The sequence below is a fragment of the Opisthorchis viverrini genome (assembly GCF_000715545.1).
Source record: "Opisthorchis viverrini unplaced genomic scaffold opera_v5_2, whole genome shotgun sequence".
Classification (NCBI taxonomy): domain Eukaryota; kingdom Metazoa; phylum Platyhelminthes; class Trematoda; order Opisthorchiida; family Opisthorchiidae; genus Opisthorchis; species Opisthorchis viverrini.
Genome location: NW_008751658.1, coordinates 3,383,908 through 3,397,410, shown reverse-complemented (window position 1 = coordinate 3,397,410; position 13,503 = coordinate 3,383,908). Strand labels below are relative to the sequence as shown.

General features: G+C 41.8%; 2 protein-coding genes across 2 annotated transcripts in view; one reads left to right on the top strand and one right to left on the bottom strand.

Moving 5' to 3' along the window:
• T265_00232 (hypothetical protein) overlaps positions 1-12,176 on the top strand; it is a gene marked incomplete at both ends in the record, with an annotated part of 39,854 nt that extends 27,678 nt beyond the window's left edge. Inside the window, 5 exons of the mRNA XM_009163940.1 lie at positions 408-605; positions 4,196-4,248; positions 5,522-5,603; positions 6,613-6,768; positions 10,699-12,176. Coding sequence (XP_009162204.1) covers positions 408-605; positions 4,196-4,248; positions 5,522-5,603; positions 6,613-6,768; positions 10,699-10,815 — 606 coding nt within the window. The remainder of the gene's footprint in view (positions 1-407; positions 606-4,195; positions 4,249-5,521; positions 5,604-6,612; positions 6,769-10,698) is intronic.
• The window catches only part of T265_00231 (hypothetical protein), a gene marked incomplete at both ends in the record, with an annotated part of 50,950 nt that overhangs the window by 30,122 nt on the left and 7,325 nt on the right, over positions 1-13,503 (bottom strand). The gene's annotated exons all lie outside the window — the stretch shown is intronic.

The window sequence follows — 13,503 nt, the reverse complement described above, 5'->3', positions numbered from 1 at the left end:
AAGGCAAGTCGTGCCGTAGGCCTTTTGGGGCCCTCGTAGGTGGACAGTGGAGCAATTTCAGATTACGACCGGGTTATATTGAGAATTTTATCGGCAACTAGACACGAAGAATGTAAGGATAAATTACAGTGTACTAACAAAGTCAACTCGCAAAATCTGGTGTCTGTTGGCCGCTTGGTTGTTCGTTGTTGTATGACATGCTCAGTTCACTAAGTGATCAGTCACCAAGTTATGACTGGAGGAAGAACTTCTCCTGTAGGTAACAATCTTCAAGCTGTGTCTATCGAATTTTACTTCACGTCGTACGGCGGTCTGTTTCTTATCATCATACTAGGAAGGAATTCATCTCATCACAAGCCCATATTCATCACTAATTAACGGCTCAATAATTTTCTCCCGCTTTTTAGCAGAATCTCAACAACGACCCATTTGAAAGTACTCGGCAGCACATTTTTGTGCATATTGGGCCTTCCAAGTCGATCTATTCCGATCCGCCTTTGGAGGAAGTGGATGCGAGTCAGATATGGGACAAGTTTCCTGAGGATAGCCTAAAAGAACTGATGGAACGTGGACCAGCCAGCACATTCTTCCTTGTCAAGTTTTGGGTAAGCGATTGTTTGCTCAGGTGCTCAAGATAGTTCCTCAGGTTGTGAGATAAGTTAGGGGGTGTCTTAAGGACTGGCACCGGAAGTTCGCTGTAATCAAACTTGGAGGAAGTAAACACGTGTAAGTTATGACTAGTGCCAGGTGGAACAGAAATGGTGGCTTATTGGAAATCGGTCTTTCACATCGACTCAGTTCGTCAATTTTGTGGAAATTCTCCCAACTTTAATGCCCTTTTGAGAAGTCGGAGTGATATGTTAGGTGGTCCATCTTCTTACGACGTGATAGTGGTGTCAGACTGTATTTCCATGTTTCGTTTTCAGGTTTTCTTTATGTATATTCCTGCTTCGAAATAGGGATATGTAGATCTTGTAAATGAAAATCTGGTCGCGAAATCTGGCTATACCCTTGCAGAATTTAGCCCCTTGAAAGTGAGCTCTTGAGTAACACCACTAAATAGCTTATCGCCTCTCTGCCATAGTGCATTCTGCACAAATGGTCTCCAGGAATGGGTACTCTTGTTCATTCCTTAGTGGTTCTACTTGTAAACCATTTGCAAGAGATTCACTGCTTCGTGGCGCAAATAAACCTCAGCACGTGCATTCAGCTGGTTTCCTCTTGATCAGTGATATCTGGACTGATATTCATACAAGCCCCGATAACTAATCTGAAGTAAATCCCATAGGCTGGAAATTTACTTAACAATAGACCTCATTTTGACTTATGATGGATTTGGATAAACCAGACTGCGGCCTGTTCAACAAACCTTACCTCATACTACCGTATTGTATGTGGAGGTAACCTCAAATCCATGTTCCCCTACTGTTTGAAATGTGTGAAACGTTACTTCATCAGCACACTTCATTGGAGCTTACTACTGCTGGCAGGTGCGTAGGCTCCTTGAATATGGAAAGCTCACAACTGACGGAAGATATTTGTAGACGGTGACCCAGATTTGTTGCCAGATTCTGGCACACAGAGAATGCGTCCCATATGGTCGTTGATTTTGAGGCGGATTTGATGGCTCATTTTGGGTAGTGCACGTTCTGGACTTCCTGAGTTTTCAGCTGGGAAAACGGACCTCGGCTTTTTTCAGGTTAGATATCCAGATATCTGTAGTAATTTGCAGGAGGTATCTTCCGAGAGATGTATCTATTATTCAGTTACAAGCGTAGTTAAGCAGGACCAGATCTAAGATGTTCTCTACCGTAGCCTGGCATGACGGCCGATGGTCAAGCTTGACGAGCAAATAAAAAACAACATGACCATCAACCAAGTCAGAATTTCAACATGTTTGGACATAGTTGCATGAATCTTTATTATACTGCGGAATTGTGGCCTTGGTTGAAAGGGAGACACCAGGTGTTCACTAGTCCAACCAACCTGATACCTCGTAAAAAACTAGCTAGTGATATATATTCGCTCTGATCAGGAAAGACGTAGTCAGAGTTCTAGCTAGTTAGGGATAAGAGAGCTTCTGCCTCCACTGGAATCACTCGCTTTTGATGTACACTATTTAAAATCTGACAGTCTACTAACAGCAATCTGAAGTTGGTTTCACTTCGTGTCTTAGTGCCATAAATTCTTGAACGCTTACTGGCTGTAAACAATGTACCCAACGGGCAGTAAGCAGCTCAAGAAATCAATTGAAACAAACCACAGAGATGGTTGCATTCGCGAGCAATCAGCTGCCTTACAACCGTCAGCGGTCGGTCGTTTGTGATCCAAAAACTGGAATACTTTCAACGGAGTGCCGAAGACAGGTTAGCAGTCGTAAATGATTGCCACTCCGTGTTGTTTCAGCAAGATTATGGGGCCTTGTTCATTCCATATTTTGTGTGCCAGCCGCCAATATTTTGAGCAGTCCATATTTTCCGTTCACTATCATCATTCAGTCAGTGGTGAAAACAAATGAATGCGGACTCATTGTGTGCTGTTATTTCAAGACAACTAATTTAGTTGTGTTATGAGTGAATTTAGATCTATGGAGAGCTTCGAGTAAATTTTGTCCACTGTGATTTGCTTCCGTTCAGCGGTGCAGCTAGAATCCTTTGTGATACGTAGTTAATGATTTGGCCCCCTTGTTAAAACTACCATTAGTTTGTACCTGATCTTCTTACTCGTATCGCTATCCACAATTAGCCGTACAGCTGCAAAACCCCACAGCCTTGCATTTCATACAGTTTACGGCCTAATCCACGTTTGGTCAAAAAGGTCATGACCTGAATGCCCTAACCGGAACCAAATTTAGGCCTTTCAAACGAGGGTGGTGCGGACGAATCAGTTCGGCAGAGATTATATCATTTGAGTTAAATCGCACTCGATACTTACAGCGTATTTTTACTGGTTCGCAGGTCAGCATAATCGCGCGACAGTGCAACAGATGTGCAGCAGTCGCTGTAGCCAACTCATCTTATAATATGACTTATACCGAAGAGTTTAGGAGGACCTTCAATGACTAGCCATTCATAACTAAGCTGTCTCTGAGCATTTTCTAAAGCTACAGTCGAGTCAGAAAGTTTGATATTTCACTAGGCTGAATGAGCGCTTTTTGTTTGGCTATGTAACCGTTTGAAATTTGATTTTCCTACCTCAAGGTACTAGTAGGCCGCGATCGCTCATTTAAATATAGCATGAAAGGACAGGTAAAACGTTACGTTATTTATAGAACCGAAATTTGTCATGGAAGTCTAAAATGTACAACACCAAGGTTGCTAATATTTATGCAAAAATATACTTAGTTATTTAAGGAGGATGATTTCTCTGTAACTGAAAGCTTAGATGAAGAATGTCGCTAAAAGCAATAAGCCACTGGAAATCTTAGTTAGGTAATGCCCTCGGACCGCCAGCTGCTTTTAGTGCTCTGAAGGAGGACATAGTCACAAAGGCTAGCCAGTGCAGCGCCTTACGATCGTGGGTGTGATCGCGCACTGCTGATGGGCTCTAATAGGAGTGAATCTCGAGTCCACTGCTTCCCCTTGTTGATGTAAACTCACTGGAATAAGTACATCGGAACAGGGGAGGATGTGAATTTTACAAATCTCGAAAACATCCACAACCAAATAATTAACTGGATTAGTCGGAATATCAGAGGAAGATCATGCTTGATGCGCTTGTAAAAAATATGATTTCCAGGGTCAAGGAACCACCGTTCACGTTCCCCACTGTATATCAACATCTACCTTAAATTAGCTAACACAGCAAGTCAATAAAAAAATACATTGATGTCATTGATAACAAAGTCCTATTCGTGGTTACTGCTCTGTTACGTTCTAATAGTAAAAACTTTGTTGCTTTGCTCGGGTAATCTCACATTACCGAATAGGCTTGCAACTCCTTGTTTACGTGTCTATCTGCTTACCCACAGGTATCTCACTTCGAGGACAATAAGTGGCAAACCACGTCCATGATTGCCTAGTGTTAGTGGATAATTTTTTGCTTTCACTGTTGTGTTAGACTGTTGTGATTTGATGTTGTCATTCACCTTGTTACATTGTTGTAGCCATTCACAAATTATCACACCTTCTTCCGACTTCGTATTTCCGTCTCGCTGACTATATCTAACTGATTTTCCTTCGTCTTTCATTCTCAGGCGGACGTTGATGTTCAAGTGGAACCGGAGTCCACATTTGCTGTTTCTGCCGTGTGAGTGATTTGATGTGAATAATAATTGACTTTCAGTTTCCACTATGTAAAAGCCCGGTCTTGTGGTTCAAGTTCATTTACATCAATTTGATTTCCGACCACTGTATATCCTTTATATTCTGCGCAATTTGAAGTACAGCCGGCGACTTTTCGATGCGGAGAACTTGAGTTTGACTACGTATAAGATCTAAATCCATCCAGGCTACAGGATGTTGTTGGCACAGCAGTTTAAAAACCCTTCATATGTGCCCAGCGTTTTATCACCTCTCGATTGTTGCCGATCTTTTGCGATGCTCCTAATAGAAATAAATGGGAATTTCCTTCATAGTCTAATGAATTTAGAGACCACCAGCCTTTAATGTGCGTGACTTTTCTACCACATTCCAATAGACAAACATAATAGTTAGAATTTAGCGTAAATGCATTTTTGCGTTTTCGGTACACGCTTTGGTCAACACGTTAACATGGGTCAGATTTCACTGTTTAACGAACCGTAGATGTCTGTATGGGTGACCAGGTTTAGCAGTCGTGTGAGACCAATGTATTTGTGCCGCTTCTGAATTGAGATGTGCAATGAAATCAACCCATCACATTGCACAGTTTTCCGTGGAGCACTCACCACTGTGAGATAAGTTACATACTGCCATATACCTCAAAAGAAACGAAAAAATCAATGTACAATGGAGTGGTTCACTACATCCCGGATGAAATCAATTTGCGCAGATGCAGACTAAATGTCCCCACGGTTAAAAAAGCAACTAACGGTCAACTCTGGTCACGAAAAGGTCATGCTAGATGAAACAGAATCACAAATACAGAAATGATAGCATTTGGCAGGATTCTGGCATCAAAGTTCAACGTTCTATCAAAAAGCCGCTGTGATGTTGATCCAAGGGCTAAGAAACATTAAATATATTCACAATGATTATTTGTTTTATCCGCTGTCCAGATTCATCGACTCATGATCAGTTTGCACCCGTGTATTTTCACTTTCTCCACTTTGTTCTGTGGAGTGCATTTCTTAAAATATTGTGTACTTTCTGGAGCGGCGACTGAATAGCCTCCAATCAAAACCAATATATGCTGTCCCCCTGATGACTCCTGTAATCGTCACATCCTTCCAAGGAGGGATCACGAAGACTTTGCTTCCAGTGATCTTATTCTGGATGGAAGCAGCCCAATTTTATCAAGTTTTATTAAGTGAGGCCAATGATCTATATCTCCTACGATTTTGATAAAAGAGGGTTCGAATTTCCTTTGCATGTTATTTCAGTTTCGATGGCATTGAAGACGTTCCACTCAGTCTGTCCACCAAAGTCTGTTCCTTCGGAAAGCAAGTCGTGGAAAAAATTGAGGTCAGTGAATGAAATGAGCTGGTGCTTTGCCCATACCTATCCCGATCTTGATGGGTTAGCCCTATTATCAACAACAATCGGCAGCGTCTGGCTATTCTTTATCACTTCCCAGTAAATCGAATGCTGAATGTAGATAAATTAGGAAAATAACAAAATCTACCCAACAATATAAAGTTCATTTTATGGTTCCAAATGGGTTCCTTTAGGTTATCGATTTCTCCGAAGGTTTAAAGGAGCACATTTTCATGCTTCAGCATACGCATCATGAAAAATTATGGAGGTTCACCTCTCTGACCCCGGTAAGGTCACCTATCAGTGTCAAGGAGATCAAGCGTCCCCCTTAAATCAGTTTGTGGAGCGTCTGTCCAGTGGACTGGAGGTCATTGTCTCCATCGAGAAATGTGTTTAATTTCATGCTTCGTGTGGTTTCGCCATAAGCAAACTGCGAGCCTTCAATCAGTCAACGACAGTACTCACCAAATTTATTTGATGCTTAACTTCCACCGTGCTGAATATGTTTGGTACTCGAGAAGTTCACGTCAACTGATATCCGAAACCCTCGGATGCAATATTCATCAAGTTAATAATTTAAACGGGATACAATGATGAGAATATGTTTAAATACACCTAAATTAGTGAAAACCTCCAAAACATTCCACCAAAAACCGGGTGGCGAACCTAAAGTGGAACCACGGCGAAAAATGACGTTGAATCTCAGATTTTGAGTAAGTACCGAGAGATAAAGGTTGTAGTCAAGTCAATTCGGATGCCAACCTTGAGTTCAAACACTCCCTTTGAGGTAAAACCCTCAGAGAGTGTCTCTGACGATCCACCTCACAACTAAATGTTTTTGGGCTTAGTTCAAGTCCTTAAAGTTCTTTGTGCCTTTCTATCCCGTTTCGGTACTGCTGCATACCACCATCCCTCAAGATGGTGATTTTCTGATAAATTACTTATATTTACAGTCGTCTAACTGTTCACATCTCATTTCATCTCCTATTCTCTTCAGCAGGAAGAGCAACCTCGAGGGGAGCATGGGCGATACGTGTACCGCTTTTTACGCAGTCCAATGTGTGACTATATGAAAAGCTTTATAGTCAAGCTGCTGAAGTTGCCCAACCGGGGAATGATGAACCAGGTTTTGGAGAACTTCACCATACTGCATGTAAGCTACCGTAACCGCTTGTTTTCACTATCTCTGGTCAGCGATTTTGGTTGGTTTGAAAACAAATACAATATTTTCAAGTCTCCTGCAAACGGTCGCCTGGAAATAGCGCTCCAGAATTCAGTAACTATTTCAATAAAAAGTGTTCATGAACAGTTTCCACGATTGCCAGGCAAAATACGTGATGCACCTGAAATGGCTACTTTCAGCTTATCACGTTGAGCGTCATCAAGTTCTGCGTAGTTCTTAAGTAGCGTCCATCCCGACGATAACGATGAGATGCAACAAATCCTTATCTGAATGACGCAAGCACGCACGGATTGCATGTGAATCATGAGTGTCAAATTCTCCAGGTCTATCAAAACGTACCCGTAAAAATAGTAACTGATTCACTAACATAGACCTTCTTGAGTGAGCAAGTGTATGTGAGTTAAATAGTATATAAATAATACATTAAAGTACCATTTCTCAACGCGTTCTACTGCGTACAGGGTACGAAGATAAGCAAAACAAAGTCTGTATTCTGGTTCTCAATCTATCCTTCCATGATGATGGTGAATGCGCGCCCAAGTAGTTACATGATACTGCGCTTCAAGTTGCACTTGTGTTGCGTGATGGCAGCTGCTCTCTATTGGTCGCCAATTTCCAGCCTGCACTTCAAAAACACAAGTCCAAATCCATCACAGTGCGAATCAATAATCAGCTCACCTTCACTTGTGTATTAAATGAAAATTCTTTTTATCACACTCTGCTTGCAGTTTTTCATCAACTGCTGATTTCAGACTGCGTGAAACAGGATATTCCCCACTCCAGTATGGAGAAAATGAAGCAAACAAACAACTGTCAACAGCGACTAGTTCGAAATACTACCCATAACTGCTAGTTAGGGAACTAAATCCACCCTTGAAGTTGGCGTGCAAAAGCATTTCGGCTGGACGGAATATCTGCGAAATCTTCATCTATTTCACAGGTTGAGTTGGCCGAGTAACGCCATTCGTGGCGCTGACTGAAGGTAGTATGGGGAATGAGTCTCCTGTAATTCGCAGCTGCTGAATAAGTGGGGAGGCCGTCTACAACGGTGCTCTCTTTAATCATAAACATCCAAATCTGTTGATATTCCTACACGTACACTCACTTCCATACCGTCGTGGTTTTCACCAGAGACTCACTTGAATTCCAGTTAAACTCTCGTATTCTTCCTCAAATTAATGTGTGGTACAAACATTGTTGACAGTTCTTTACATCAGGACAAGTGAAGAATTTACCACCCTAAATTTTGGAATCAAATTCAGCGATTTTTTCTTAGCACGGAGTCCCCCGAAAGCCTCTGAAGCTACATATCATTGGAACTGACAGATGAGATTTTCCAAGATATCTTAATACTTCCTTTACTGTTTCTAGTTGTGGATTTAAGAAATGATTACCACATATCTAGAGGAAGAGAAAAGGTGGTGGACAGGTATCTATTGTTTGATTTATGTATGTCACCTGGTCGATGTCGGGTGATTCTGTTCACTTCCTCGGGACCTGTTTAATTCGATAGACAAGGCTTTGCTTTTCGACAAAAGTTTGGTTTCGTTATGGTCAACGACCTCTGAAATTAAATGACCAGGTCACTCGGGTGAGCAGTATCTAACAGATAGGAGTATAGGCTACTAGTTTACCCTAAAGACTTCCGGACCACACGCTTTAGAATGTGTTCTGCACACGGAATGTGTTCTGAGTATCCTACTATACATTTTTCTGTTCGGCTAACTGAGACGTCTCTGTAACTGCAGAACTCGTAGAATACACGAAAGGCAATTCAGGTCAACGTTTACATGTTCTTCTACATCAGACGAAGTTGGGATGTAGTATAAACGTCCACCAAAGGTGTGATATGTTTGCATTTTATATTGATTTATTCAAGTAGAAGTCATTGTGAATTTCTCCTTAGTTGAATTAACCGGAGTTAACTGTGTTGTTCGTACTCTGCCTACTTTGCATCTGAATTAATCACTTGAGTAGCCTCTAGCGAGGCTGTCTCCTAAAATTCCTCGTCTCACCTTAGCTGACCAAGGCTGCATATTCCTCTCGACCTGTAGAATAGATTCCATACTAACCCGCTGCTGGAGTTAAAACACGTATGTAGGAACCAGTCCACGTGCCCTTATGATAAGTAGAATATTACACGGGCCCATTGGTACGTTTACAAACAGATATTTCAAAAAGGTTAAACTAACATGTAACACGTAATTTAGGGTTGGTAGAATAAACACTGTCTAAGGGGGACTGGAACTACATAGGTTAAACAGAGATGAGTATAGGGGATGCAGCAATACTGAGTATATCGTTTCGCTCAATCGGGTAACTGGTAATGTATAGCTCCGTTAAGCACCGGAAATTGCATGTTACATAATTACAGGAAATGTGGGTACAATACAGAATTTCGAATACCCTCATGAGTAGATCATCTGCAGCGAAATCGTTCATTACATACATCCCTCACAGTCATTCCACTATTATTGAATGTTATTGATGGTAGGCTTACAGTAAAAGTTCAAACCGCTACGTGTGCAAATGCAGTCCAAAATTCATGTGTACTGAAAACAAGCATCTATTTAAAAATGATGCCAGAAAAACAAATGATCAAAAGTACCTAAAGATAATGTTTGTCATTTACGCACAACGTGCCATTTGCAACATAACTTGGTGATACCACCAACAACAACCGGTGTTTTTGAAGCAGACTGTGACACTGACCATATATCCAGTATTTGTAGTGAATCCCGAATCCCGGTTTGGAATTTTCCATCTTCTGTGTTAGCATGCATGAAGTCTTGAGATGCAGCAATATAGAGAACCGAAATTCTGCCAACTTGCTCGGACTTTCGTCCATCAGACAGAGATGACGACAGGGTCACTAAAATGTACTTTGAACGTGCGGAATCACCTTTGATACGGCCACTATACGCACGTATTTCATGGTACTTAACCGCCAAAATGTTCCACGATACTAAAGTGTCCCCGTAGACCTGGCCATCAAGAATGCAGTCCCCGACACTGAGTAGAACAAGACTGATCGCAGCCGATCAACTGCAGTTATTCTCAATGCATTTTAGCCAAAGGACATGGGCTGCTACTCATACCAACCGGAATTTTTAACTAACCTTCAAAGTTGGCCATAATATTTCGAGGTGTTTAAAAATTCCGCTTGTGATGATGTACGGACACTGCACTTGATGAATGAGTGCTAAATTGTGTTGGATCAGAAAATATAGCCATTACTTGTGTTGGTACTGTTTTTTTACTTGATCTTGTGCCTGAAGATCACAGTAAACAGGGATGAGATTTGGTGCACACTTCACAAATATTTTACAACGACAAGTTAATAACTACTTCAACCCCACTTATAAGACCTTGGGGACCCCTGAATGGAACTACTGTTTTTAGTCATAAATGATCGAATGATTGGTGAAGTTAAAAACTGAATCCTTTCACCTAACGACACTTGCAGCTAATCGGGAAGTAAAGAGAAGCTTCGGCCAGAAGCAGTCCTTCGGCAGTTTTCTTCTACGCTTGTAGGGATTTTACGGCCTTATTGATGTGGCTGGCTAAATAACTGGTTGTCTCACTATTGTTACCTTTCTAGCTGTTCTGATGGTATTGGACAGATTGCTTTTAAAGCGGGAATTTCCTTCGGTCATGGCCATCATATACGAGTTTATGAAGCCTGAGAGAAAACCACACGCATAAGGAACACAGCCAACATTATTCTAAGTTTCACTCAAAATGATGCATAACTGTTTGCGTGCAGCTATCTTCACATATTTATTCAAACCCAATTATTTTTCGGTTGATTATTGTATTGCATAAGGTTTCTCCACTGAAACCGCACTGTTTTTTCTGTATAGCTAACCAGACTTCTTTCCGGCTTTGTTATTTAAACAGATTCTAACAAACAAACTGACCAACGAACTACTGCTGTGTATAGCTTACGTGTTGGAAGTGGCACAAGAGGGTTGTGGCCCACAACACCATATCTACAAACTTACTCGTTGCACCTGAGTTTGGGACAGCTACCGGTCTTCCGCCTTATTCCCAGTGTTCACAACCCGGTCATTCAGTTTGCACTGTCCCTGGCTTGTACAACCCCATTGCCCACAACCAGAAACCCATTGGTCTGCTAGCCAACTAGCATCTTGCTTCGTACATAGATGCAATAACTTACCGCCAATGCAAGAAAACCAGATATCAGTTTCTCTTATCTCTCCCTGCAAATGCCCGTCTTGTTTTTCTATTGTCGAGATTTTTATGTGATATTCCTTTGGGCAGACATATCTGCTACGGGAACAGCAACAATGCCATGAGCCAAAGTCAGCTGCATTCGGTCAAGTTTGATTTTGTTACTCTTCGAAACGGTCAGTCACTTCCATTTCCTACAAACGCCATTACTAATCCTTCTTAATGCCTTCTTTTCATTCTGTCATCCTCCTTCACGTTTTGTTTCTTTTTTTTATCCGGTGTATGTGCGTACGCGTGCTGATGTGCATGCGTGCAGACCAGGTTTGATCAACTGGGTGCACCGAGAGTAACTGAGGATTTTAACCCGACAGATTTGTTACGTACTTTTTCTGCACGCATAATCTTGTCCGTTTCCGGACGAGGCTGCAAGGTTTACGAATGAACTTCCAAAATCACTTCTTTGAGTTGGTACCAGCTGAAATATCAGTGGTTGGTTGTTCCAAACAAGCAACTGCAAACCCTGCAATTTTTTAACAACATTTACTTTGAGGCAGTACTGTAAGTATGGTCTTCCTGAAAGACGTCCATCTTTTTTCACATAATCTGTCCAATTCTACATCTTCGGGACGCTAATGCCTTTGGCCTGACTTCCTCTATGTCCCGCCCAGACCTGTAACCCTCAGCTGACCCGTCACCATGACAACTAACCTATTGCATTCCGCGTACCTTACACAACCTCTGATTTGCACCCGTGAAGTACATGCTGTAAATTTTCAGTGAAACGCGCTTCTCGTGAGTCACAATGCCATAACTGCAGCAGAATTTCGTCCCAATCGCGTTCGCCCCCCTGTGGTCTGGTTAGCTGAATGCCATCCAGTTTACTCTACACACATTGCCCCATTTTGGGAGATTTCACCGGTTCTCTTCCACTTCATTGGCGCCGTCTCTGCCTCTCTTCAATTTTATGCACTCACTTGTTTGTACCTCTTTACTTTTCGGGCGCGTAGAGTTTTTCGTCACACGCCAGCGCCTGTACTTGTGCGTGCGTACGTGCACGATGGACTGCTTACTCTCATTCTCTTCCTAACTCTGTACATAATTACTGTCTTTCCTAACGAGTCCAAGCAATGCGGATATTTGTTGACTTTCTCAAGCCTAAGAAACAGTGAGCAGTTACAAATGCAATTTATTTGACTAAGCGTTTGCATCTTCTCAGCTTTGTATCGACTTGATGGAGATGAATACTATAGTTTGTACATTCGGTAGGACAGTTACTAAGGCATTGTCGTTTGCCGTATGCAAGTGAACTTCACCCAATCAGACAGTAGCTTTTATGCTACTGAAAGGGTGCTTGATGACTGGGTTAAGCAATGAATGAAAGCGCCATAAAGGCACTGACATAACTCTGTGGTGTTTGGTCCCTAAAGACCTTACCACCAAACCCGCTCACCTTAAGGCTTCTAAGGTGTATGAATGGGGACAACGGGACATGACACATCAAAAGGATATCAACAATGGAATACACAGCCCAGCTTAGTGGTCAATAATGACCTTGTAACAAAGTTGTCACGCTCAGAACGAAGTAAGTGGCAAAAATCAAAATTAAATACCCTACATATATAGCCGCTAACTGCTGGCTATAACCAACGCTCTCTATAACGAACCAGTAAAAATCATCACCCTTATCACCGACAAACAGACCAAATCCAGAGAGTTATCTCTCCAGAGGTCATCTCTAATAAATGATTGTGAGCCAATTTGTCTACATATCCTCCGCTACATTACCGCAACAGAACAGATCAAGTGCATTTTTTTAAAAGTGGAACTTGCACACCGTCCTTAAACACAGCTGCGAAAAAGAAACTACGACTGCGATTTTACTCCTCATATTTTTTCCGGGAAATGAGGGAACTTGAAGTGATGCTGATGAATTTGTTTCATGAGATTACGATTGGTCCATTTGAACCACAGATAGCTTTATTAAGAAGCTGAATTCTAGCTACAAGAAAGACAAACTCACATCATCACTGAAAAACACAAAGTACCTGACCATAGATGAAAGTATGAAGCATACTTGCATGCCCGTTGCTTATATTTAGAAAGGAAAGCTAGTGTAAAAAATCACAGGAAATTGTGGCTCTGGGATTATTTGAAATATTAGCTACTCTTCCTAGAGGGCAGGCGTATTTACACTCAAAATAGCCATTGAGTTGGGATAGTTATCGTATCCAATGATTAATCTTTTCATCGCTGTTGATTCAGTGTCGGTTTTCAGTCCCCCTGACCGTATTGAAGCGTAAGCTGTGGAAGTGCTAGAACATTCCGCAAACCGTCCAGTGAAACTTTTCAAATCCACAAGGATTAGACAATAGGAGGGATTACAGGATGCTGCCAGAAAAGGTGATCTTACCCCCCGCTACTTTAGCACAATACGCTGACCAAATTAAGTTCTGCCTCTGGGCAGACGTTTGAACAACCAGAAAATAGACTAGGGTAACGTTGCTTTATGTT